Source organism: Aulonocara sp. 'chitande type north' Nkhata Bay, linkage group LG1, assembly GCF_057382095.1.
Source record: "Aulonocara sp. 'chitande type north' Nkhata Bay isolate Kocher_YH1m ecotype deep benthic linkage group LG1, A_spYH_male_GT1.1, whole genome shotgun sequence".
NCBI classification, from domain to species: domain Eukaryota; kingdom Metazoa; phylum Chordata; class Actinopteri; order Cichliformes; family Cichlidae; genus Aulonocara; species Aulonocara sp. 'chitande type north' Nkhata Bay.
In genome coordinates, this window is record NC_141344.1 from 33,634,317 (window position 1) to 33,662,210 (window position 27,894).

The following is a 27,894-nucleotide window of genomic DNA, read 5'->3' on the forward strand; positions in this document are numbered from 1 at the left end:
TAGCGTAAAATGAAACGATAGACGTTTTTATATCGTCATCCGATATATATCGTTATAAAGTAAAGTAAAGTAAAGTTTATATCGAACAGCCCTAGTGCAGTAAAACATCTGTAAAAGAGATGCAGCATGTAACTGATGTTGCTTCAACTACTGGTTATTTTGATAATTTGACTTGAGTATTATTTGTTTTTGTCCATTAATACTAATAACAGAAAATGATGGCTGTCTAAGAATCAAATGATTTCCCATTTATAAGTGAGAATACATCTTGTGTAATTGCACTGAAGTTGTCCCAGAAGGTACTGAAACCACAAACAGCCATAAAGTTTCAGTCCATTTAACTCAAATTGGTCAAGGTGACGCCTTTCACACCGCCAGCAGCTACCACTGCTCTACCTGCACCTGTTGCTCAAAGCAACCAAATATATGGTGGCCCTGAGAGGTCACACGGGCCGCAACTTAGGAAAACACCAACAAATATATAAAAAAAAAAAGAGGGAAAAAAATCACAAAACAAAATTAAAGTGTTTGTGGAGAAACATGAATGTGACGGACCATCTGCAGAAGTGACAGAAACCAAAGCGCTGAGAAGCTTAAAAGAAGCGCAGGGTTATCAAATGTATGTTTTAATCACATGAGTCATATAGTACTGTAGATACACATTTTCTTTCAGCCATTTACTGTTAGCTTGTCACTTCCATGATGTTTTTGTGTCCCCAGAAACACTAAAGAGCTGTTAGGAAGTGGCATTTTTGCCATAGTTGAGGTTGATAAGGTGGGTATTTTACCATTGGATTTGATGCAAAGTGACTCTACAGAAGAAGAAAAAAATGTGAATTGTTGATTCACTGTCTGTAATCTTGAAAGCTGATTCTTTGATAATAGTGTTTATGTGTTGTAAGAAAGGCCCTCTGGTAGCTGCACGAAAATTGAGCTTCATTGTAAAACACTGAGTGCTGATTTCACATCCCGACGTTCTGTTGATGGCAGGTTGGGCTCAGGAACAGCTGTTGCTCGACAGCCTGTGTCATAACTGGAAAGCACTCTGTTAGATCTGTGCTGTCACTGTATCTCTCTCTCTTTCTCGATCACACGCACCCACACACACACACGCTCACACACACACACACACACACACACACACACGCAGAGGGAAGCCACAGTCCTGACATAGACTATCATGTTTCGTTCGCCTCGCTCCAGAGACGCTGCCTGCTGCTGACTAATCTCTCGGCTTCTCCCCTCCCTGTTCCCTTGTCTCCGATTTCTCACGTTCATTTGCTCATCATCTTTTAACTGCCCACCACATCCAGCTCTTTCACAGACACATGCGCTCGAGCCCAGTGGTTTCCCCCCACTTTGATGTGTTTATCTGCAGCGCAATAAGCACGGCTTCAAAGTTTTGCAACATCGTTTGATCATCTGTAAGGTCAAATTATTCAACTGAGCAGCTCTCTGTTTTTTCCTCTCATCTCCTCCCACATCCAGGTTTTTTAATTGCTGCCTCACTTTTGAAGTGTCGAACCTTTTTCGAAAGTTGAGCTGGCATCAAAGCGTATTTGAAAGGGGGGGGGAAAGCACAAAAGGGGCAGCAGAAAGACCTTAAGAAATACTTTAGATAACTGTGTGTAGGAAATACAGAGGCACATAACAGATCTAAATGAACAAAGTGTTGTTCAAGGTTTGTTTCAGGTCCTCGCTGATGATTGCGTGTCCCCTGTGGCTGTCCTTCACTCTCACACTGCCTGTTATTCTTCCTGTTTTATTTATTTATTTCTGACTCAGAATGGTTCAGGGCGAGAGCGTTCTTTTTTTCTTTTTAGTAATTTAAGTCCTAGTAAATTCTGTTTTATGCTGTAGTTTGTACACAAACACACACACACACACTTAGACAGAGAAGGCATTTCTGAGAGGCATAAGACAGCCCATCCTCAGACAGCATTCCTTGGCACGGACTCTCCAGACACATGAAGGGCGCTTTGTTAGAGAAGTCGACACTCTCTCTCACTCCCTCTCTCCCCCTTATGTGAATACACACACACACACACCCAAAAGAGATCACACTTGCAAGCCTCGTTACCACTGATGCCGCTTTGGGCTGCGTGGCTGAGCAGATGAAAGAGCTCAGTTGCTGTTTTTGTGTGCATGTGTGCGCGAGGGAGAGAATAAGAGATAGACAAGAAAAGGGGGGATGAATCATTTGGGTGTGTGCGCGGGTGTCGGTGTGTTAGTTGGTGTCCCACGCTAATTCCCTTGGCCAATAAGTCTCTCTCTCTCAGCTTCTCTCTTGTGGGAAAGCCACCTGCTGTTTTGATCGTTTCTTGCCCAGCTGACAGGCCTGCACAGCGTTGCTAGAAACTGTCTTGACTCACATGCCTGCTGTAGCTTCGATGGGAGCCGACTCGTCCTGTCATGAGGAAACGCGTCGAAGAAATACACACATGCTCACACACGGATGAAGGGTTTAAGATGCTTATGTCTGATTCAGCTTTAATCTTCTCATCCACCTCCGTCGTCATCTGCTGCCAGTTTGAGCTTCACTTTGATCTGATCACATGTAGCGATGATGGTGGGTGATTTAAAGGTGGGACATTTATGATCTCCGCTTAGAGATGATCATGCAGCAGCTTAAGTAAGCAGATCTAATTACTATATGTGGGAAAAGTAATATATGTTTAGGTATGTGGAATGCGCTCAGAGAAGATAGAGTAAAAATGTTTATTCTGTGATCTTGTGACAAAACTTTCACTCTTCAAAGGTGCATAAGTGGGATCAGACATGGTGCAAACTTGTAGATGACTTACTTTTCCAAAATAAACAAAAGGGTACCAAAAGAGACCTGATCTGAATAGACTAAAAGGTAATGGGATTGAAATTTGGTTAACCTGAACACACCACAATGCTTGTTAGTATGTGTCATTATCTGTCGATGAACCTGTGATTGCTGATATATTTGCAGAGTTGTGGTTGCAGAACGACCTCTCGGAAGTATGGAGAAACAATAAGAGGGCTACTTTAGCCAGAGAAGGTGCTCTGACAGTGAACTAGTGCTTTGTTATGCAGTACTTGACAGCATTTGTACCATGTCAGTTCTGCGTGGCACTGCATTTGTGGCAGAACAAATTTCCATCAGTGTCTTTGTATGACTGTAGCTGAATACAGCAGGAATGAAGAAAAGCACCACCTTGAGGCGCTACTGAGCATTTGTGGCGTGCAAGTAAAGTACAAATACGCAAAAAAAGAACTCCGCTGACAGCTAAGGTGACCTATCCGCTGTCGCTAGTCTCACTTTGTGTCGTCACTATGCAGGATTTTTAGAACTTTATCCCACATGTTGAGACAGCATCTTACATGTTTCTTGGCCCTCATCAAATTAAAACATGCAAGTCTCACACAAAAGGCATGACTCAAAAAGGTGATTATTTAATAAGAAATTAAACAGCTGGACTTACCAGTGGTTATAATACAGGGATGTTCAAAGACTGTCATACCATTAAAAACGAGCCTCCTTTTCATGTTTGCTATAGCAAGGAAGTGGACCTGTAACCTGCACAGTTTGTGTATATTTTTATATATTTTTTAGATTTATATATAACTCCAGGCTAAATCAGTTATATATATGTGTGTTTATTTAGCTTCACATCAGCCATGCAGATCAGTGGAATTCATGTGCAGCAGCGGGATGTGCATCAATGCTGCATGGAGGTGCGATGGCGAGCACGACTGTGACGACCGTTCAGATGAGAAGAACTGCAGTGAGTAGCCGGTGTCCAGAATTAATGAACAAATCAGTTAAAAATTAATCATTTCTTCTTTTTCCGTCATTATTTCAAAAAAGCATTCACCCATAATGACTGAAGTCCTAATGACTGATCTAAAACTATAAGAGTAATATGTATGTTTATGTGCGTCTCCTGCAGCCACGTCCATGTGCACGGCCGACCAGTTCCGCTGTGGAACTGGACGCTGTGTCCGGTTGTCATGGAGATGCGATGGCGAGGACGACTGCTCGGATCGCAGCGATGAAGAGGGCTGTGAGAAAACTGGTAAGGCTCTGGTTGTTATCTTGTTTTCAGCCGCTAAAAATAGTACAAGCTTCAACAGTAACCATGACAACAGCTCTGAACAGCCCTCTGCTGAGAAACTTCTCTGTTGGGAAACACAGTTGCATTTTAAAAAAAGGAAAAAAGTTCAGATTTTTTTTTTTTCTTTTTTGGTCTGTTCCTTCACTGTGCTGTGGAAAGACGAACCGCAGAGACAGGCCTGTGTATTGTGATTAAAATAACAGTGAACAGGCAGCGAGGGGGAAAAAGCTAGATGGAAACTTTTTATTCTGTTTTTAGATACTATCCACCAATAAAAGGAAGCATGGCGATAAAGAAGTTCAGCTTTGCAGGAAACCTGTGAATACCTGAAATGTTTCTTTTATTGCTCATCACACCATTTTATTCATATTTAATGATCTATTCAAATCCATTGTGTCATTTTTAAACCTGCTTATGTGCATCATAGTCCATGCACAGTCACCTGTTGTTCATGCTTGCATGTTACATAGGGTACACACGCACACACAACATTAAATACGTACATACATGGGACTTAAACCACAACAGGGAATTAAAGACATGGCAGGCAACTGACTGTCACAACCATAGCACATACTATTTAGATATTTAAGGGAGAACTACTTGGATAAATATGGCGTAGAAAAGTGTTTCACTTATCAGATCTGTGTTGTATCTCCTCACAGACAGTCCTCCATGTGCCCCTGATCAGTTCCAGTGTGGGAATGGCCGTTGTATAGGCCTGCGGAAGGTTTGCAATGAGGTCAATGATTGTGGTGACGGGACTGATGAACACCCACACCATGACTGCCGTAAGTGTAAGAATGGTGACATCGGCATCTGGACACCAATATGACGATTACATAATAGTTTAAAGAGTTTAAAGGCAGATAGCAATGACGACATTTGGTATCCAGTGCATCAGTCGATAGTTTTTTTTCTTTAGACACAAGAATGATAAACAGATTTACCTAACATTTGTTATGTGAAGTTATATATGAGTCCTTACTAAGATAATATTAAATTGTAGAAATGATCTTATTTTATTGTTACAATAAATTATGGAACACTGGTAACATGTTTGAAGGATGTTTCTGTGTCTTCTCTTTACTTTTTACATTTATTGGTCTGCCATTATAAATACAAATACCGATTTCATCAAGGTAAAATGTAGTCCTAATGCTGACTCGGTGAGATGACGCTGTCAACAGAAACCATTGGAACAGCTGAGGGTGTATAATAAATGCTCACATAAATTTTAACAGCAGTTTATACTGTATATGTTGACCTGGGCCAGCCTGATTGCCATCGCCATCCACGGGCCTAGCTGCTTGTGTGTCTAAAATATTTTAAGGCCCAACAGTAGATGAGTCAGACACTTTTTATAGTGTGCGGCTGTATTTATACTGAGCTAGGATGCTGTGTTTATGTTCCTGTAATGTTTCTGTGTTGTGCGCAGGGCCACGCTCCAACGAGGGCAACTGTAACCAGAATAACGGAGGCTGCTCCCAGAAGTGTCAGATGGTGAGAGGACTGGTCCAGTGCACCTGTCACACTGGATACCGACTGATGGACGACGGCAAAACCTGCCAGGGTAACACTGGCTTGCTTGCTTGCGTGTGTGTGTGTGTGTGTTGGAGAGAGAGACAGCAGAGTGAAAGTGAGTGAGCAGGTTGTAGCAAGTGTTAATATTCATGACCTCTGCAGAGTTTGACAATTGGCCAGTTGCTACTTTGTGTTAAACATCTGATAGCTTCACTGACTTCCTACATGTGACAGTGCTTTAAGAATTGTTCTCAGTTTGCTACAACTCTACTCCCTCACTCCACTCATTCAACGTGCACTTCTTTTATAGCCTGAAGATGGTCTTTTGGAAATTGGTAATATAATTTACACATTAGGAACTAAACCAGTCATATAATTTGGTTAAGCTAAGCCTTTTCTTTTGCCAAGCATAGATGATTAAATTGTACAGAGAGACTCCAAGCTATCAACTGAATTAGAGGTGTCTGGGGAAAACGAATCAACAAATAAGCAACCAACCCAAAACTGAAAGTAGAATACAGATCCTGACTGAGTGAATTAAGCAAACCTATAAAAACTACAACTTTGCTCTACTTGTCCTGCCTTTAACTTCCTAAATACGGCCAGGGATTGAAGTTCATTAGTCCAGTCAGTCAGTTTTGCAATTTGTTAGCAGGGTTGTTTTCCAAAAGTATGAAGAAATTTCGCTGGAATTTCACAAGAATTTTCTCTTTGGGCTGGAAAGTTATTGATGACTGTTTGGTCTTCTTATAATCTTGGATTTCTGCCACTAGCTAAACATTTTATTTGCCAGAACTTCCAAATCATGAAGATACATTCAAATCTACTCGATGTATTTTTTCCAGCTTCCAACAGTTAGTGTGCATGCATGTTGTGAAACTGATTTAGATAAAGGCTTGAAAACTAAAATGATGTACATATGCTCCAAAAGCATCAATGAATTTTCCCTTTCTGCACAATGTGTGACATTGTTAATACTGTGGGAGATAAGACACCAACATCTATATGTCCCTCCCCTCCCTTCTTCTGTCTCTGTGGTCTGTTCCAGATGTGGATGAGTGTGCTGAAGAAGGCTACTGCAGTCAGGGCTGTACCAACACAGAGGGGGGCTTCCAGTGCTGGTGTGTTCAGGGCTACGAGCTCCGACCTGACAAGCGCAGCTGCAAAGCTCTGGGTACGAATGACTGGACTGTGTTTCATCCCTGACATGTGACCGCAGAGAGCTGTCGTGGTTTGACTTCTAATAAAAGTACAGTTGCATAGTGTTTGTACGTGTTTCAGCAGTAACTATATCCGCTGCTCTGTTGCCGGGTCTTGGACTTGCATTGAGGTCACCTCATTCGGAGGGTCTGGACTCAATTTAGATATGCTGCATAGGTAGAGGGCAGACCTGGTGCAGCAGCACATCAATCTGCTGCGGTCCAGAGTTAAATGCAGGTCAGACATGTCTGTCACACAGCTGCTGCAACCCAGACCTTTATATCCAGTCAGATTAATGCTTTGTCTCATTTAAAGTGACCTTTTGTCCTAACTGAATTTTCTTTATCTCTCTTGTGTGTAGTTACTTGCCAATTTTAACCTGCTAACCTTTGCTTCTCCTTTTCACTTTAACACACGTCAACTCCATTCACGTCCCTCTTTCTTCCTCCCTTTAGGTCCCGAGCCAGTGCTGCTGTTTGCCAACCGCATCGATATCCGTCAGGTTTTGCCACATCGCTCCGAGTACACCTTGCTGCTCAACAACCTGGAAAACGCCATCGCTCTGGACTTCCATCATAGTCTTGAACTAGTCTTCTGGTCAGATGTGACTCTGGACCGCATCATGAAAGCTAACCTCAACGGCTCCAATGTGGAGGAGGTCGTCTCCACCGGTCTGGAGAGCCCAGGTGGGTACAACAGCTAATGGGATGCAGGTTCAGATGTAGGACAACAGACTCATTTATCATGTTTCCAATTTATTGGACTCTGCTGCTTTCTGTCCAACTATACTCTGCCCCACTCTACTTCATTCATCACCTTATTCATAAATGAGTTAAGCAACATAACATCAATACTGGTGAAACTTGAAAGTCTTTGGTGCTTTCTTCTTGTCTTTTTAATTTATAGTTTCTCTCTGGTTCCTTTATTTCTAACCCTGACCCTCCTTTTCTATTTCAATCTGTGTTTTTTGTATACATATTTGTGTTCGTTACATTTTGTCTTATTCTGTCATATTTAATCTCTTTCACCACTAAATTTTCTAAAAAAACATTATTTGCTTTCTTTAAAGTTAAAAGGATCATCATCTAGCACACGTGTTGTGCATGTAGCTAGAGTCATATTAGATTTAGCTTAGCCTACCATAATCGCTTAAAACAGAGAAAAGGCTAGCCTGACAGGCTTACAACTCACCAGCTAACACACTGTATCTTATGTATTTAACTTGTCCTAGTAGTATCAGTTATGCAGTTTTTATTTCATAATCATGATTTATTCTTTCTACTGATACAGTAGTATCGTGATTCTCGCTGTACCAGAGGTTAGCTGTGATTACAGTCAGGCTACAAAGGCAAATCTGCTGCTACATCCTTTCTTGATTTTGTTTTGATTTTTTTGCTACATCATGACATTGATTTAGCTGGTTTTAAAGCTGCACTAGTGACACCACAATGTCTTGCTAGCTAAAGCGTTTGAACCTGAGAGGCAGATGATGTCTGAACAGGTTGTATGAGTCGGTTTTAGAGAAAGAAAAAAAAAAAACATGGAAAGGAGTAATTTGCCTAATAGTTTTGTTTAATTGGCTTAAAAAGTCCACATCTATATTAGTTTTTAATTGTTATGAATTCAGTTTATTTACACAGCAATTCAATTAAATTCAGTTTTATTTATACTGCGCCAAATCACAGCAACACTTGCCTCAAGGTGCTCAAGGTGTAAGGTAGTAATACATAAAGAGAAAAAAACAACAATCATATGACCCCCTATGAGTAAGCACTTTGGTAACATTGGGAAGGAAAAAATCCCTTTTAACAGGAAGAAACCTCCGGCCGTCCATCTGCCGCGACTGGTATGATATGCAAATTGGCTCAAGAGTTGGCAGTTTGTCTTGTAATTGGAAGTTTGCCGGTTCGAGTCCCGGCTCGGACAGTCTCGGTCGTTATGTCCTTGGGCAAGACCCTTCAACTACCGCCTGCTGGTGATGGCCAGAGGGGCCGATGGCGCGATATGGCAGCCTCGCTTCTGTCTGTCTGCCCCAGGGCAGCTGTGGCTACAACTGTAGCTGCCTCCACCAGTGTGTGAATGTGAGAGTGAATGAATAGTGGAATTGTAAAGCGCTTTGAGGGTCTCAAAAAGCGCTATATAAATGCAATCCATTATTATTATTGTTATTATTATTTTTCACACCATTTGGCTTCAGTCCAACAGAGGTCCTTCAACCCACTCATCAAGAAATAGTTCTGCACCTTGATCCCAGTAAATCCACAACTTTGACTTTGTTCACTGGATTTTTTTTTTTTTGAGATTTATAAAAAGAGACATTATAATAGGTGATGAAGGTTTATTAGATTAACTATTAGCAAGATGATAGATGTTCTACCAGCAGAACACTTTCAAAAATAAGAACTAACAGCTACACAAATAATTATCAGACAAAGCAAATTGAAAAAGCTAAAGAGTATGCATTGCTTGTGTCTACTTGTAACATTAGTAACAAAATATTGGTTCATACTTAAACCAAACTCAGAATGTTCTTCTCTCCTTTTAAAGGTGGACTGGCCATAGACTGGATCCATGACAAGTTATACTGGACAGACTCTGGGACGTCCCGTATTGAGGTGGCAAACCTGGATGGGACACACCGCAAAGTACTGATCTGGCAGAACATGGAGAAGCCCAGAGCCATTGCACTGCACCCCATAGAGGGGTACGAGTCCAAACACACGCACGCACATGCAGTCTATAATTCACCACAGATGTACACACACTCATATATACATATCCCCTCTGGATGTGTCCCAGTTGTAGTGTAGCAGCAGAGCAGGGATTAACGTTTGGCGGCACAGCCATACCCACAGGCAAGCATCTGTGTGGAACAAGTCTTTCATGAAAGGGGCAGCAGCTAAGTGTGTTTTCTTCCTAGCTTTCATGAGCTGCAGTGGCAAGAGAGAGTTTTGGATGAACCCCCAGAGAAATATAAAGCTAGAAAACTCATTCAGCTTATTAGGTTGCTCATTTGCATGGGATAATTGAAAATTATATTTTAAAAAAGAGTGTATCCTCCCTCTGAGCCCGGACAGAACAGATGAATGCTGATGGGGAGGACATGAATGATGAGGACAGAGGAGACTTTTCTTGTTAAATCAGGCATCTGTTGTGTCTAGAATCCTGACAGCCGTCTGCTTGCCTCTTGTCTTTAATGGACACCATGACTATCAGCTAATTTACACCCATCTAGTCTGCCGCTGTGAACAAACAAACTGAGCGTGATTGCCCCATTTTTCTTTTCAGTAAGATCTACTGGACCGACTGGGGTAACACACCTCGCATCGAGTACTCCAACATGGACGGCTCAAACCGCCGTGTCATAGCAGACACACACCTGTTCTGGCCCAACGGCCTCACCATAGACTACGCTGGCCGCCGCATGTACTGGGTGGATGCCAAGCACCATGTCATTGAGAGAGCTGACCTGGACGGACGCAACCGCAAGGCCGTCATCAGCCAAGGTACACTCCTAGTCTTGACTGTTACACACGTTTGCTGGAGCTAGCTTAGTTGCCTAAAGAGTGGGGCTGCAAAGTCAAAAGCTTTACCCAAAAATGATGGGCCTCTTGAGCAGCCTTGCTTTCAGCTCCTTACCTGTTTATTCCTGCTGTGGCTGGTTCTTCTTCCTCTGTAAGTGACCAGGTTTAAGGATGGCAACGTTTTACATTTAAGCACTTTCGAGTGACTAATTTCAGCAGTTAAGACAACATAACTGCCAAGTGTAAGTACATGTGAAGTGAAAAACACACAAATTATGTTTGGACCAGAAGCTCAACAGTAGATTCAAGCTTCAACAGATTCAAAAAGTTTTCATTTTTGCCACCAGAGTGAATAGGATCGATAATGCACAAGTCTTTAAAGGAGTTCTTCAAACTGGAATGACTCACATACTGCTCATAATTCATATGACCTCACAAGCTGCTGAAGGATTCTTTTTTCTTCTTTTTTATTAAAAGCTCTGAGAGAGGCTGGAGAAACAGAAGAGATGCTGTATGTGGTGCGCAGAGGTCTGGCTGGAATTCAGGCTCTCATTCTCAATTTTCATTAATTATCACACTCACGCTAAGAAACACACATGCGGTAAACAAAGGGATGGATGTCGGATGTAGCACGCTGATGCCTCATTACTCCATTATGCCATGTGGCGTTAATCAAAAACATATTTCCATTAAAGAACACATGTGGTTACCGCTGAAGTGTAGACACACACACACACACACACAATCTATAAATGACGACGTAAAGCCAAATGTGTGGCTCTGTTTATGTTCTTGGTTCCAACTGAGAAGTGCATATGCACACTAAAAGTGGAGCTCTTGCAGTGTAAGCAGGCAGGGTTCTCTCTCTCTCTCTCTCTCTCTCTCTCTCTCTCTCTCTCACTCACTCACTCACTCACTCACTCACTCACTCACTCACTCACTCACATGCACACACACATGCACACACACACACCAGCTTATTAGATTTATGGGTGGGACTCTAAAGTCCGCAAGCATTTGGACAGTCACAGTTTTATAGGACATGAGATTCAAAATTTGCTGGGTTTTTTTAATATAAAGGTTAGGCAATTTGCAGCGATTACACAACACAAGTTGAATCAGGATGAGTGCAGGTCTCAGCTGACAGTCACTTTCAATTTGGGGATTTTTTTTCCGCTGATGAACTAAAAAGTGTGGAATCAGTGATGATGAAGAGGGTTTAAGAGTTTGAAAAGAGAGAGAGAGAGTGGCAGGGGGACTGTTTGATGAGTGTGTGTGTATATGTGTGTATGTGCACACCATCAGCCCTTTGAGCTCTCCTTAATGATGTGTGCTCTCAGGATAAAAGGCTGTAATTGGCCCTGTCCTTCCTCCACAGCCTCTGTTTGCTCAGACAACACACAGGACAAAATAGGACATTTGTGTGTGTCTTTGAGTGTGTGCATGGTTACATTCTGAGCCACTACGTCAAGGAATGTTAACAAGCATTTATCTCTCTGAACCTATAGTTCTGTGTGTGTGTGTGTGTGTGTGTGTGTGTGTGTGTGTGTGTGTGTACACTATCTGGATTTCTGCCAGCTCCTCTGTAACTGGAATTGGAGCATAGGCGGTTGTCACGGTAATCACCACTATCCTGTCTGCACACCTGTACACCACGAGGTAGCGAACAGGAAGAGATAGGGTATTGCATACTTGTGTGCTGGTGGGGGAGTGTTTATATTTTTTGTCTGGACTCGACAAATGCACAATGCTGTATGGCAGAAGACTGGACATTTAATATACCCAATAGGGTATATGTAGGTAGACTTAAATTAAACTATGAAATAATGGCCCCTGTGGACAGCACTTTAGTTCACAGGTATGAATTAAATTTAATATCTATAGCGCTATATCACAACTACAGTAACTTCAGGGTGCTTTAAATTGTAAGGTAAAGACCCAACAGTAATGCAGAGAAAACCCCAACAGTTACCTATGAGCAAGCACTTAGGGACAATGGGAAGGAACGGTCAAGAAGAAAACTCGGGCAGAACCAGGCTCGGGAAGTCGAGCACTTCTGATATGAAGCTTTCTTTTCAGTGGAGGCACAGTATCCACAGTCATACACAGTTGTGATATAACACAACAAGATAATCGGCCTTCAGGTAGCTGCTCTACAGTGTTGACACATGGTATTGAAGACGATAACAGTGGAAGAATTGTATCATTAAATTTAGTTGCAGCACTTTCAGTAAGACATCTACTGTAAGGAAATGTATTTCCTACTGTTGTGTAATCCATCTGTGTTGATATGCATTAGTGCACATGGCAATATATGTTGCTGTCCAAGTGATGTCTTTTTAACCAATGGCCCTACTTGTTTCAGCAAGACAAACCAGATTCTGCTATAATATGGTTCAGCTTTACAGATAAAATGCATTAAAGTGGTATTCCTAATATCACTATAGCTTTTTTTGTTTGTTTGGAAAAACCTAACCCTGAAACTTCCCATCACACTATGGACCAGCGTTCTGTCCAGCCGGAGGCCTTGCTGTGTTGCTGGTGACCTATAACAGGAAGTGAGACCTATTCAGGCAAGCTGTGAGAGGAATATGAGGTGCCACGTGTGTTAAAGAGGACATAGCTGTGAAGGCTTGGTGGGATGTTTGATGCCCTGTCCTCCTGCAGCTGCTCCTGCAGCTGTCCTGGGGAGAACAAAAAAGGAGCAGGAGCAGAGATGACAAGGAATGAGCTGATCATATCAAAACAATCATTGAGATGTTGGTGACTAAGAGGAGGGAACTGGGTGTACTATTGTCTCCCTCATGTTGAGATAAGATCAGAAAACACGTTGAGCCACTATCATTTCACACACACACACCTGGACCTGTTTGAAAAGAAGAGACGAGGGCAAATGTAGAGGTGCTGTTTTATTTTATTTCATTTCTTTTGTTCAGTTTTCTTGAATAAACCTCATCGAACAGTCACACAAAACGCACCCAGATACTCTGATCCTTGTGGCTTATTATCGCTGTGATCTCGCTCCAGTTTTTGACGTTTACCACTTAACATTTCTGCTGTGCCGTACAACACTGTCATTAAACTAGCAACGCTGTTTTTAAAAGCTGTGCGCCAGCACACTCGCCACACCACTGCGGCTCTGTGTGGCAGCAGAAAGCACTTTTTCCATCCGTTCGGCGTGCCCATCCGACTGGGCTTTGCGGCTTCTGTGCTGGAGGAAGATCAAGGCTGGTGAAAGAAAAAGAACATTGATTTGGACAAGTGTGGAGGAGTCACCCTAGTGTGATGTTCCCACAGGAGACATATCTGCACAGGTTCCCCACAAATCAACTATTCGTGTAAGGAACAGAAATAGCCACAGAATTAAAGCCTTGGAGCAAATTTTTCCAACCTTAATAAAAGCAGTTAGCTTTCACGTGTAAACATTAATATCAAGGAGGACTGGAACAACAAATGACACGACTGATTATCCCATTTGCATTTTCTCTTTGTTCTTTTCTCTGCTTTGACGAACTTTGAAGAGGCTTTTCTCAAACAAAGAGATGAAGCCTCGTCAAACAGCTATGCTTGAACTTTGATTTTTAAATATTCAGCCGCAGATGTTCAAGGAAAATCTTCCATTTAAGCAGTGAATCTGAGTGGTTAGTTAGAAAAAAAGGCAAGCTTTTTGTCTTATTGCCAGAGTACTTCTGTTAATACAAAAACAATGTTAAAGATGTTAAAGAGCATTTAGACATCGAGCAGGCATCGATCTCTCCTTCAGAAATCTCACACATATCCTGTCCTGGTTCAATTTTCACTTTAAAATCTGTGAGTAAAGTTTTATTGTGGACACATGAGCAAAACTAGTCTGCATCAGTCTGATCCGGTTTAAGCGTGTTCTCTTACATTCAGTTTCCGGATGGAAAAGTCACATTATGTATGGAAAACCTACGAAGCGCCTCTGGTTTTGGACACTCTTGCCACAACTTAACCAACTACAGAGTGGTTTGAGGCAGTGTAATTGAAAGCAGTTCTAAAATGGGGATGATATGACATCAGCCAAGCCCACAGCTCTGATGTTTGGAGAGTTAGTGGAACAGGCCAAATGTAGCATGTGCGCTTTCCATTCTTTGTGTTAGGACTGAAACTTCATTGAATCATTACTTTGCTTATTATAAATGTGACAAACTCAGCTTCTGTGTTTGGGGGGGTTCTTTTTTCTCTCCTTTTTTTTGTTTGCATAAATGTCATTGTGGACTGTCGCCTTGCTAAACTCTGTTCTTGTCTCTCTTTAGGCCTTCCCCACCCATTTGCCATCACAGTGTTTGAGGACAGCCTCTACTGGACTGACTGGCACACCAAAAGCATCAACAGCGCTAACAAATTCACAGGAAAGAACCAAGAGATAATCCGCAACAAGCTGCACTTTCCCATGGACATCCACACACTGCACCCACAGAGGCAGCCTGCAGGTCAGTATCGGGCTGGGTCAACAGCTGGATACTCAGACTGATGTTTGTTACATATGTACAAAACTTGAAAATGATATTTTTGTTCTCAATAAGGTTTTTGTCTGGTTAAATAAAGGCCTTATCTAGGGATGGGTTGCAGATACACAAACTAAATAGACTATTTTTCACATTTTTCTCTCTGAATTATTAGTTTTTCAGCTGACAGCTGTTTGCAACTTTCTGCAAGGTCACAAAGCAGCAGCTTGAATCAGAACAACCAATAGCATCACAGTGAAACAGCAGAAAACATTGCATTGATCTTGTATTGATTATGTTGCATTTTACCTGTGTAGGTTTTTCTCAGTTGAGACTGTTACTGCAGTTTTGGGTTCATGGATCGGACAGTAACACACAGCAGCAACAGGAAGCTGTGCTAGCTCTTTTGTACATAGCTTCAGCTTGAGTTAAAAGCAAAAGGAAGGAGTCTAGTCTAATCTCATTATATTTGGATATGTTTACTTCCCATTATTTCAGATCTGCCAGTGACTGGCTGGGAGCAATGACTCTCTTTTTAAAGTATCCAAGTTTGCAGCTTGTAGCAGTAGATGATGTGCTAAATGGTGAGCAACAAAACATCAAACACAATATCAGCATTAGAGGAAGGAAGATGAGCTAGTTGAAGGCAGAAATGGGAGACTTATCTGAGGATATCATTGCAGGCAGAAATGAAAAATTTGCCTCACACAGTGGCGAACCCCACCATAGAATGATTTGTTGCACCAGTGTCAAGACCCTGCCGTGAACCGGCCAGTTGATGTGTGTTTTTCATCAGCATGATAGCAAAGACTTTGCTAACAAACCGTGTTGAACTTGACGTCCAGCCAAGAGAAAGTTTTTGTTAACGTGCTGATAAAATACTGCAGCAGCCCGACACTAACATGAACTGTGAGCTGCCTCCGTGCTGGCAGGGGGAGGTCAGGCACTTTTAGACAAGATTTAGTCAAGTCATGTGAGTTCATGTCTGATCAGAACAAAAGAAAAGCCGACTCAGAACCTAAGTGAACAGAGCCCACACGCTGTGACCTTTTAATGAAAGAGGAGGCAGACATTTTTGGAAGTGTGACTATTTGTTTTGTTGCCCTGGGTTTGAGGAGAAAGTGGATTTGAGGGGTTTTTATTTTTTGAACCACTTTACATGTGATATACTGAGTTGTGTCTGCCTGTCTCTTCTCTAGGTGGCAGGAACCGCTGTGGCACCAACAATGGAGGCTGCAGCCACCTGTGTCTCCCCAGCAACAAGACGTACACCTGTGCTTGTCCCACCGGCTTCAAGAAGGTGGACAGTTACAGCTGTGCCACTGGTGAGTTCCTCCACTGTTTGTTGTGGAAAGTACAGAAATACTGCTAATATTATATTATTATAATTAATATTATATTAATATTATAGTAGTTTTTAGCGGCATCTATTCATACTAAAGTCATTTTTAATAGCCAATAATTTGGAATCTTAAATTAAAAACAAAAAAAAAAAAGCTCTGTCTTCTGTTTTGACTAATGAACCGTGTGTTCACACTAATGAAGAGAAAATAATCCTGTAACACATGGTTAATCTGATCAGCCCCACGATTAAGGTGTAGGCTGTCAGAGGAATCAAAATTTCAGATGAAAAATGCCTGTGCAGACAATTATAAGACACCTACTGCATGTAAAGTGAGATCTCATTTAGGGAACATTTAAAGTGAGTTCAAGTGCATGTTATGGTTGAGCAGCTGAAGAAAATTTGAGCTAAAATGCAGCGTTTTCATTTTTTTCCCCACTGTAAAGTCATGCTGCTTGAAATTGAATAAAAAGTATTCTCATGACTCTGTTTAATTATGTTAATGCAGAGGGTGTGATTTGTGATATTAATCAGTGGTTACATGTCTTTGTGGTAGAGCTGTTTTACTGTGTTTAATGCTGACCCCACTGTTGAACCTAGAAGACTGACAGAAGACCTTTGGTCTTTAATCAGGTCTTGACAAGTTCCTGCTTTTTGCCCGAAGGACGGACATCCGACGAATCAGCTTCGACACAGAGGACATGTCCGATGATGTCATTCCTCTGGCTGACGTGCGCAATGCCGTGGCGCTGGACTGGGACTCCAAAGACGGCTACATCTACTGGACAGACGTCACCACCGACTCCATCAACAGAGCACTGTGGAACGGCACCAAGCAGGAGGTCAGTGATACCTGGAGGTTGACTGAACTCAGTACTGCAGTCTCGTCATTTCTCATCTGGCCCATACTTAAAAAAGGAGCAGAGGAGGACGGCAGCAGATTTAGGTTTATACATTACTGCCATCTACTGGGACTGAGGTGAAAGAGCAGCAGCTGGTCATCCTCTGTAGAATGTAGGAGCCTTCAGCACATTCATAACTCACTGCTGCAGGTTTACTACAGAATAACATAAAACAGACATGAAAATATTGCCATCAAAGCAGTAAACAGTAACTGTCAGCATGGATCTGAGCTGATCTTTTTCTTTTTCTTTTTAAAACAGGTGGTGGTGGAAACCAGTCTGGAAAGTCCAGCAGGTTTAGCAATTGACTGGGTGACCAACAAGCTCTACTGGACTGATGCTGGTAAAAAGTCTCATTTCATGTATTCTGACATAAAATATCATTTTATATCCATTTTCTTCATTGACCAGCTCAGCAGGGAGTGCTCCTCAATTTAACCTGCTCGTGTTTTTGGGTGTCAGGTACTGATCGTATCGAGGTTTCTAATGCCAATGGGAGCATGCGGACTGTCCTGATATGGGAGAACCTGGACCGACCGCGGGACATTGTAGTTGATCCGATCGGAGGGTAAGATGATGACATTTAAACAGAAACAGCTTGTGAACCTGGACAACACATGGAGTTCTAACTTGTTCCTTCTTTCTCCTCAGCTTCATGTACTGGACTGACTGGGGGGCCAACCCAAAGATCGAGCGTGCGGGAATGGACGCCTCCAACCGAATTGTCATCATTTCATCCAATCTGACGTGGCCCAATGGGCTCGCCATTGACTATGAGACCAAACGCCTGTACTGGGCCGATGCTGGCATGAAAACTATTGAATATGGCAACTTTGATGGTTCTGACAGACAGGTAAGGTGTTAGGTTTTTTCTGAGAAAACATTTGAAGTACGAAAATGTGTCAAGTCTTGTTTGTGTGTGTGTGTGTGTGTGTGTGTGTGTGTGTGTGTGTGTGTGTGTGTGTGTGTGTGTGTGTGTGATTATGCCTGTTCAGACATGTTCTAAAAGAGCTCATCAGACCTCTGCTGTTGTTTTTGCACACAGGTTTTGATTGGGACTCAGCTGCCTCACCCCTTTGGCTTAACTGTACATGAGGACAAGCTGTACTGGACAGACTGGCAATCCAAGAGCATTCAAAGCGCTGACAAGCTCACCGGGTTGGGGCGCCACACACTGGCTGAAAACCTAGAGAATCTAATGGACATCCATATGTTCCATCGACACCGTGAGACAGGTGTGTGTCTGTCCACTAAAGCATAGAGTTTTGTGTGTGTGAAGGAGAATTGGACTTGCAGCTTTAAACAGATATTTACAACCACAGTGTTGAATACTGTTAAACCTCTAGCTCAAGGGCGTAGATTTGGTTTTGGCATTGCTGGGGACGGATGATTCAACCACCAAACCCTGCCGTTTCTTTTTTTTTTTTTTTTCCTTTTTGTCTTTGCTTCTTGATAAAAAAAAAAGGGAGAAATATATTTGCCTACATATGCTATTCTACATGCTTTTAAGCCATTTAAAATTACAATTCATAGTTTTATATGTGAATTATATAATGTTAAATTACTATTAAACAAATGACTGACTAAAGTATTTTAGGCTTTAGTTTACTTCCACATTCCATATAAATCAGGTATCATACAAAAATAAAAATAGCTTCAAATACAGTCATGACAATAAAAGAATATGACTTTAAGGACAACATTACTTCAGTTATAGTACACCAACATCTCTAACACATTAGCACTAAGGGAACACTGAATGACCTGGTGGTTTTTGTCCATAAAGCTACTCGTCTAAGATTACCACAAAGTAACAGATCTCTCAGCAAAATTATGCAACATTTTAGCCACACTATTGCCCCGATCAAATCAGTGAGCTGGGATTTTTTATTCTAAACATGGACTACTGTTACAGCAACAGACATGGACTACTGGTGACCCACACAACAACTCAGTGTCCACTATGTGAAGGAGCCGAACACATGCCTTCTCCTCTCGTTAACTGAGATAAACTGCTGGCCTATTTGTTTTACATCTATACTGTCTAGTCTCTCCTGGTGGAAATGGCATACAGCAGCATTGTTTAATCTCATTTGAGTCATTGTTGACCTTAGCCATCTTTTTAATCTTCTGAGATCACTGAAGTATCTTTCATCCTAAGTACATGCGTTTTATCCTCAGACTAAAATTATTACTATGTGCTTGATGTGCGTCACCTTTGGCCCTGGCTCTTCCCCTCTGACTGCACTAGGACATATTGCTACCTGATAAAATAACACATTGATTCGTGCCATATAAAAAGTGAGACATGTCAATTCAGATTCTTTGTCAAATATACACTAATGAATCAATTAACATCAGCAGCCTAACAATTGTTATGATGATAAATACTAGTTAATCTATAGCACCAAATCATCAGTAAGTCACCTGTGACCTCGCCTCGTCACCTCTGTCCGAGCTACAACATGGCAGAGCTGCCTCTACGTTATTCAAAGCCTAGCATAGCCTGTAACGTTATTATGACGGACACATTTTATGAGTGAACTTGAATTTAAGTGACTTACAGGTTTCTTTGAAAAATACTTTCTTATATCCAGGTTCTTTTTGCAGCCATCCTCCTCTCCTCCTTGCAGGTCCTCGCAGCGCAGGCTTGCCGCTGCTAAAACTAAACAGAGCTCCCTGAAAAGCACAGCCAATCACATTGGCCATATTTGTCACATGATATAGGACTCCAGTAGAGTATGTAATTTAACTCTTTCTGCACCGCTGGGTGAATGAGACGGTGACAGATCGTTTTTTTCTTTCTATCGGGTTTGTTTTTCTTTACTCGAACAGATCAAATTATTGGTGGGGACAATTTACTAATCGCTGGATATTGGTGGGGACATGTCCCTTCTGTCCATGCCAAATCTACGCCCCTGCTCTAGCTAATTGATGGAATTTGTAGGAAGCCAAATGGGACTGCAGGGTGCCGACTTGTGAGCCAGCCTTGTTCTTTTAGCGTTAGCTAAAGCAGCCAAAGTGCAAAGCAGGGCGAGCCAGTCAGATGTCAAAAGCCACATCACGTTTTTCAAGTGTAAAACATCTTTTCATTATAAAGGCACAAAGGTATAAAGGCTGCAGTGTGTACACAGCAAAAATACAAATAAAAATATGTATCTTACACAAAGGAAGCTCTTCTCTCTGATGTGTGCTGGCTTTTCTCTGAGCTCACATCCAATATATCTACTGACACTAGGGAATTACAGGTAAACTGAACCCAGATCATTGGCTGAGAGAACAGAGCCTGTGAAGCCTGTCTGATTTCGGTGATGTATTTGGCTCTGTTGGGTGGCTAGAAGGGTTTTTCTGTTTGTTTCCCCAATGTTGTTGTGGGTTTCTCTCTCTCTCTCTCTCTCTCCCCCCCCCCCCCCCCCCCCCCCCCACACACACACACAAATTCTTTCATGCATCTCCCATTCATTGCTTTCAAGCTGACTTAGAAAGTAGGACAGGAAGTGACCCGAGTCTGTTTGCCTCTCCACCTGTAGTGCATAACCCGTGTGCGGTGAATAATGGAGGCTGCAGCCACCTCTGTCTCCTGGCGCCTGCTCCCAAAGCCTCCAGCTGTGCCTGCCCCACTGGCATCAACCTGCAGACGGATGGAAAGACCTGCACACCTGGTATAAAACAAACTCTGTTTACATCTCAGTAACATTTAGTAAAAAACAAAACAAAAAAAAGAACGACACTTCACAGTTTAAAAGTTTAACATGTACAAGCGTGTGTTAAGATCTTACAATGTGTTCTGTCTGAAACAAATGCTTTAAACAACATGTCCATCTCAAAGGGAAATCCGATAAGGAAAATCAATTTTTAAAGGACCGAGAAGATAAAAGTATGTCAGCCGCTTTTTGTGTTGCGACAGGAAGACGCTGTGATATGTGATCCTTTTGTGTGCAGGCATGAGCAGCTTCCTGATATTTGCACGTAGGACTGACATCAGGATGGTTTCTCTGGACATCCCCTACTATGCTGATGTGGTTTTGGCCATCAATAGCACCATGAAAAATACTATTGCCATTGGTGTTGACCCCAAAGAAGGTTTGTATGTCTTCTTAATTTTTTTTGTTTCATAAATATAACCGATGTAGGAATAAAGTCCTCAGCTGTGTGTATGTGTTTGCATGTGTGGCACCTCATGCAGGAAAAGTCTACTGGTCTGACAGTACGCTGAAGAAAATCAGCAGAGCCAACATCAATGGAATATCACACGAAGACATCATATCTACAGGTGAAGGATGGCTTACATGTATAAAGTCTTGTGACTCCGCCTCGTCAGAGTGTCATGACTTCATCTCTCACTGTCTCACTGTAGGGCTGATGACGACTGATGGTTTAGCAGTGGATGCTGTTGGCAGGAAGATCTACTGGACGGATACAGGAACCAACCGCATCGAGGTAGCCAACCTGGACGGCTCCATGAGGAAGGTTTTGGTCTGGCAAAATCTTGACAGCCCTCGAGCAATCGCCCTCTACCACGAGATGGGGTGAGCCTGATAGTTTGACGGCCTTGTATAGTCAATTAAAGCAAATCTCTGGTTGTTCTATGTTACTTCATCTTCTGTGTTCTCTTTATCTTCCCGTCCTCCAGATATATGTACTGGACAGACTGGGGAGAGCATGCTAAGCTGGAGCGCTCAGCGATGGATGGCTCAGACCGTGTGGTGCTCATCAATAACAACTTGGGCTGGCCTAATGGCCTGGCCATTGATATGGCTGGCTCTCAATTACTGTGGGCTGATGCACACACTGAGGTGATTAAATGCTTCCAAGAATAAAATAAAGTGGATACAAGTCACAGTTAAAGATTTAAAAGCTAATAATGCTGTTTTCTAAGATGTAAAAGCTTTGAGCATGAAAGCGTCAGACGTTATGAAGTCATGGTGGTGATCCCACATGTGGTACTGGTCCTCTGCAGCGCATTGAAGCGTCTGACCTCAATGGGCAGAACCGCCGCACCCTTGTGACTCCAGTCCAACACCCGTATGGTTTAACCCTGCTGGGGTCCCACATCTACTGGACCGACTGGCAGAGCCGAAGCATCCAGCGAGCCGACAAGAACTCTGGGGCCAACACCATCACAGTGCGAGCCAACCTGCCAGGCCTGATGGACATCCAGGCTGTAGACAGGGAGAAGCCACTCGGTGAGTCTGGAGGACGGGAAGTGGAGGTCACATTAAAGATCTTTATGATTCCTTGACTTCTGACTTTTTGAATTTTTCTCAACTCACATGGTGATTGAACAATGTCAACATACAAAGTGTGCATGTGCGTCTTCCTGTTTTAAGTGCGCTCCTGTCTCTTTGCACTAATTCGTCACCCTGTGTCCTTTTAAGGCTTTAATAAGTGCGGGAGAAGGAACGGAGGTTGCACACACCTGTGCCTTCCTCGTCCCAACGGCACTTCCTGCGCCTGTCCCACTGGGATTCTGCTCAAGGGAGATGGTAGGTCATGTGACGATTCTCCGGAGACATACCTGCTCTTCTCCAACCGCGTGAGCGTGCGCAGAATCTCTCTGGACACCAATGACCACACTGACATACACGTCCCGGTGCTCGAGCTGCACAACGTCATCTCGTTAGACTATGACAGCGTTGATGGGAAACTTTACTACACCGATGTCACCCTGGATGTTATAAGGTGCAAATGCTAATTTTTGAGATATTAATTTTGTAAAGCACACATTTTGAATAAAGTTCGCCACTGTGCCACTGGTTGTGCACAATAAAGTTGAAGTAGCCCCTTATCATACAACGTCCAACATTAACTTGTTTTTCAGGCGCGCTAACCTGGATGGCAGTGGCATGGAGACGGTGATCAGCCAGGGCCTGAAGACTACAGATGGACTCGCTGTGGACTGGGTTGCCAGAAACATGTACTGGACCGACACCGGGCGCAACACCATTGAGGTGGCCCGCCTGGATGGAACTAGCCGCAAAGTCCTAGTCAACAACAGCTTGGATGAACCCCGAGCTATTGCAGTGTTTCCAAGCAAAGGGTAAGAGAGAGGAGTGCACTGGGCTTCACTGACAAACAAAAGGTTATGTTTGGTCTCCGTAGCTCTTAAAGTCAGAAATAGACTGCACTGAAATAGGCAGACAAACAGGCTGACTGTCAGCACGAGGTTTTTATTGTTGTACACTGAAGAATCACATAGTTGCAGAATTGTTTGTACCATAGAAAGACATGAGCTTATCAGGCTCACCTCGCCTCTGCAGGTTTCTGTTCTGGACTGACTGGGGCCACATCGCGAAGATTGAGCGATCTCACCTGGACGGCTCAGACCGGAAGGTTCTGATCAATACAGACCTGGGTTGGCCCAACGGCCTAACACTAGACTACGACACACGAAGGTTAGCTGAAGCATGACTGAGATATCTGTATGTCCTGTAAATGACTTTAAAGTTTATTATTGTGTAAGAATTCTGCAATAACTGGTAATGAATCCTGCAGGATCTTCTGGGTAGATGCCCACTTGGACAGAATCGAGAGTTCTGACCTGAATGGGAAGCTGCGTCAGGTCCTCATCAGCCCGGTGTCCCACCCATTCGCCCTCACACAGGTACCTCCAGCCCCCCCCCCCTCTCCTCTTCACCCTCAGCTGTCATATGCTAGGCTGACCCTTTTCTTCCCTGGCTGCCTTCTCCAATCACCCGCTCTTTCACTCATGAGCTCACCGTGTGATTCTCTCCATCTTTCAGCTCATACTGAACCCATTCGACGTAACCATTTCTTCTACTTCGCTTTCACTCTGACCCTCATTTTTCTTCTTCCCCCCTTCCCTTTCTTCCTCTCGCCCCCTTCTCCTTGTCCGTGTATTTTTCCTCCCCCTCTCTTCTTCTCCCTCGTTTCCCCAGTCGAAGCCGGTGTCCTCCCCTCTAACTCCTTTCTCCCGACTCTCGCAGCAAGACCGCTGGATCTACTGGACGGACTGGCAGACTAAGTCCATCCAGCGGGTGGACAAACACACTGGCCGTAACAAGGAAACCGTGCTGGCCAACGTGGAAGGCCTCATGGACATTATAGTGGTATCTCCTAACAGACAGACAGGTAAGGAGGCTTTTTCTCCTGACAACTCCATCTGACGGGGAAGAGGCCAAAGGTGTCTCTGTTTATTACCTTTTGCTGAAGGAGCCAAAGCTACTGTGGATTTATGAAATATTGTCAGTGCTAGATAATTGGTCTGTCAATATGACGTTCACGTGGTTTGCTTGTGCGAGTAAGATAACCCTTTCTCCAGCATGGCAAGAAATCTGATTCTTGTTGATAAGGCTGATGGATTTCTTTCAGCCCGTTTAGTATAATCAGATAAAACAGATAAATTATTTTACTTGACACAGATTCTGGTAATTGGGTTGGATTGCATTTTAATTTCATCACTGTGCTGTTACTTGATGCCATCATAACTAAAAGCTCTCAGTTCTAACCTGATAAATGGACCAAAGTAACGGAGGAAACGCTCATTATTTTCAATTATGTTCAGTTAGTTTGAGCTGAACATAAATGTGAACGTCCCCTCTCCTTCCCTTTAGGTACTAACCTCTGTGGGATCAATAACGGCGGTTGCACTCACCTTTGCTTTGCCAAGACCAACAGTTTTGTATGCGCCTGCCCTGATGAACCAGACGGGCGACCGTGCTCCACAAGTAAGTGTTCTCTGTAATTTATCAGCCTGTACCAGTTAAAAAGTTTTAACTGAACTTTTTAACTGAAAACGGTAAAAAGTCACAAATAGGTTTTATATAGCAGAAGAACACTAAAATGGGCAGCACGGTGGCACGGTGGTTAGCACTGTTGCCGCACAGCAAGAAGGTCCTGAGTTCAATTCCACCATCAGGCCGGGGTCTTTCTGTGTGGAGTTTGCATGTTCTCCCCGTGTTTGCGTGGGTTCTCTCCGGGTACTCCGGCTTCCTCCCACCGTCCAAAGACATGCAGCTTGTGGGGATAGGTTAATTGATTAATCCAAATTGTCACTAGGAGTGAATGTGAGTGTGAATGGTTGTCTGTCCCTGTGTGTTAGCCCTGCGACAGACTGGCGACCTGTCCAGGGTGTACCCCGCCTTTCGCCCTATGACAGCTGGGATAGGCTCCAGCACCCCCCGCAACCCTGAAAAGGATAAGCGGAAGCGAATGGATGGATGGATGGAAGAACACTAAAATGACAAACCAAGAAATGGCCACTCAGGCCCTTGTTCCTCGTGCTTTGATCAGTTTCAGGTTACATCCCCACCTCTCCTGCCAGAGGGCCCAGCAGCACTCCTGTCCCTAACAAGATCCCTAAAGCTCCCACAGACATCCCACAGAGAGGACCCTCACTGGTCAAGTAAGTCTGTTGTGTTCATTAAATGGTTCACATTCTAGATCCAAACTGTGTTTGATCTAAATGAAATTGTCCCACTAATGAACACAGTTGTAGACTTGTCGATCTACCATGTTGGCATTTTAACTTTGGAATACAATGGATCTGTTTTGTGTACTTGTTTCTGCCTTACACATTTTTAGAATCCACAGAATCTGAAAGATTTAATGTTAATACACAGTTGTAAATATAGCAAAGTTGTTACAAATCATATGAAGTCCTCTGTGTTGCAGTCTATGGTAAATTAATATTTATTTTCCTCCTTATCGTTACAGCTGCACTGACAAGAACCTAAACATAGAGGGGTGTATGAACACTGTGGTGACAGCTCCTCACGGTCAGTACACCGAGACATTCACAAAGTCTGCCTACAGGGAAAAGAGAAAAGCTAGGCATCACTCTTTCTGCGAGATACAGTACATCCAGGTTGAGTTTACGCTTGAGCTTGGTTCAAAGACTGGCAGCTCACAAAGGCTGCTAGCATAGCTGTGCGACTAGTATAAAGTACACCTCTGAACAGGATCTTGACACAGATTATTGTTTAAGGACTCAGAACAGAAATGTAAATGTAATGTGTTTGTAGACAAAGACGGTTGTAGCTGTTGGTTAACAGCCAGCTAGCTAATGTTAAAACAGCTCTTAAGCTAGGCTAATAGTTTCTCCCCCTACTCAGAGTTGGACATCAGTAATGTTTGAATGTGGGACTTAAATAATATATCATTCGCATCAACCAAAGACCAGTTATGACTGTGAAGGTGAATAAAAATGTAAGATATAAGAACACAAAAAACGGCAATAAAGAGCTACTTTTGCTTTAAAGCTATTCAGTGATAAGCGTTGGCTATTTTTACTAAATGAAATTACTTCTCAAGACAAACATCGCAGACATACAGTTATGTCTGAAAGACTTAAAATAATATTCAATAACCATCTCAAGCTCGTTTCTCACTGGGTATTATGGGGTTAGCTGGGTTAATGACTGACCTGCAATGTTTGTGTAAAACTTTGTAGCAAATCAGTTTAAGCAAAGCCTGTTAACCACCCCTGTAATGTGTCCTGTCTGTTGTAGGAGAGGGACTTCATGTCAGCTATGTTATCGGTGGGGTTCTGACCATTCTGGCGATTCTGATCCTCATTGCCGCTTTGATCATTTACAGGTCAGTGTCCTGCACAACATTGCTTAAAAAGAATGTTTAATTACCTACATTTGACGCAGAGGATAGGTAAACCTGTAAATTAAATTAAATTGTAATTGCTCTTATTGTCTTATTTTTGATCAACAGACACAAAAAGTCAAAGTTTGCTGACCCAGGAGTGAGCAATCTGACCTACAGTAACCCCTCGTACCGGACGTCCACACAAGAGGTCAAGATCGAGGCATCTCAGAAGCCTCCAATATACAACCAGCTTCGATATAAGAAAGAGGTAACGAACGGTCCGCAATCTGTGAGAAGTTGAAAAGGACACATAATGGATTTAACATGAATCCATGGTATTTGCATAGGATGATCACAGACTGTATTGTGTCTAAGCACAGAGACAAATCCCTTTACTGTTTGTCTCTGTGAATAGAATGATTGTAACATGTGACACGAGTAGGTCACAGACACCAGCACTCATCTTCTCCTCCCCTCCTTTCTCTCCCTCACCGCAGCTCTCTCACCCCTACAACTCCCTCTCTCCCTTTATCTTTTGACCCACTTGTCCTGTGGAGAGGTAGTTACACAGCATGAAGGAGTCGTGTAATTCTAAACCGTCTCTTTGTTTTACTTCTGCCTTTCACAGCATGTCGCCTGAAAAATCTTAATGAATAACCTCCTTCTTTGGATGTAGTTTCAGAGCTCTGTGATCAGCAGCATGATGATTTTTATCCTACTGAGTGACTGTGTTGTGAAATTGACACTGAAACTGGCAACAAAGCCAAATGTGTGGGTGGATTTTGTTAAAGGTGCTACATGTATCAATAGTAACATTAAGTACACAGTGTGTCAAGCTGACAGCAGTTGTTCGGCTCATACTGTATTTCCCATAGAGCCTGCTGGTAATTTACAAGTAAAAAGGTTATTTCTTAGTAAAAAATAAATCTAAAACTAGCAGCAGCTTCCAGTATTCATCAATCTTTTTGCTTTGGAAAAGTATGCACCAACTTGTTTTTATTCTGTAAAACAGTCCAGATTTTTGTTTCTTCTAATTACGTACTTGTAGCACCTTATTCTAAAAATGTATGTAGAAATGTGTAAAAAACAAAACAAAAAAAAAGCTAAATCCAGGAGCAAGCGGAGCTCCTGCAGCATGAGTTTTGTGGGTTTGAACGTGACACTTTGTTCTGGAGTGTTCTCTGACTTATCCCTGAGGTTTGTCCACCTTTTAACAGGCTGAGAGCTTTCTGCCTGATGTTAATACATTTTAATTAAAAAGAAAAAGAGCAAAGCGTTAGCATTAAAGAT

The 27,894-nt window shown here is 42.7% G+C and overlaps 1 protein-coding gene across 2 annotated transcripts in view; it reads left to right on the top strand.

Moving 5' to 3' along the window:
• Positions 1–27,894, top strand: part of lrp4 (low density lipoprotein receptor-related protein 4) — a 111,002-nt gene that overhangs the window by 79,634 nt on the left and 3,474 nt on the right. The window contains exons 7-37 of one of the 2 annotated variants that reach the window (XM_086294398.1): positions 3,636–3,755; positions 3,921–4,046; positions 4,751–4,876; positions 5,524–5,658; positions 6,658–6,783; positions 7,265–7,495; positions 9,357–9,513; positions 10,098–10,315; positions 14,611–14,787; positions 16,002–16,127; positions 16,778–16,986; positions 17,308–17,389; positions 17,509–17,614; positions 17,698–17,899; positions 18,092–18,281; positions 20,577–20,708; positions 20,989–21,129; positions 21,233–21,319; positions 21,404–21,575; positions 21,680–21,842; positions 22,007–22,232; positions 22,425–22,728; positions 22,868–23,086; positions 23,307–23,441; positions 23,542–23,650; positions 23,946–24,138; positions 24,621–24,734; positions 25,300–25,411; positions 25,723–25,784; positions 26,517–26,604; positions 26,731–26,872. In XM_086294398.1, coding sequence (XP_086150524.1) covers positions 3,636–3,755; positions 3,921–4,046; positions 4,751–4,876; positions 5,524–5,658; positions 6,658–6,783; positions 7,265–7,495; positions 9,357–9,513; positions 10,098–10,315; positions 14,611–14,787; positions 16,002–16,127; positions 16,778–16,986; positions 17,308–17,389; positions 17,509–17,614; positions 17,698–17,899; positions 18,092–18,281; positions 20,577–20,708; positions 20,989–21,129; positions 21,233–21,319; positions 21,404–21,575; positions 21,680–21,842; positions 22,007–22,232; positions 22,425–22,728; positions 22,868–23,086; positions 23,307–23,441; positions 23,542–23,650; positions 23,946–24,138; positions 24,621–24,734; positions 25,300–25,411; positions 25,723–25,784; positions 26,517–26,604; positions 26,731–26,872 — 4,730 coding nt within the window. The remainder of the gene's footprint in view (positions 1–3,635; positions 3,756–3,920; positions 4,047–4,750; positions 4,877–5,523; positions 5,659–6,657; positions 6,784–7,264; positions 7,496–9,356; positions 9,514–10,097; positions 10,316–14,610; positions 14,788–16,001; positions 16,128–16,777; positions 16,987–17,307; positions 17,390–17,508; positions 17,615–17,697; positions 17,900–18,091; positions 18,282–20,576; positions 20,709–20,988; positions 21,130–21,232; positions 21,320–21,403; positions 21,576–21,679; positions 21,843–22,006; positions 22,233–22,424; positions 22,729–22,867; positions 23,087–23,306; positions 23,442–23,541; positions 23,651–23,945; positions 24,139–24,620; positions 24,735–25,299; positions 25,412–25,722; positions 25,785–26,516; positions 26,605–26,730; positions 26,873–27,894) is intronic. The other variant, XM_086294399.1, reaches the window with a different exon arrangement.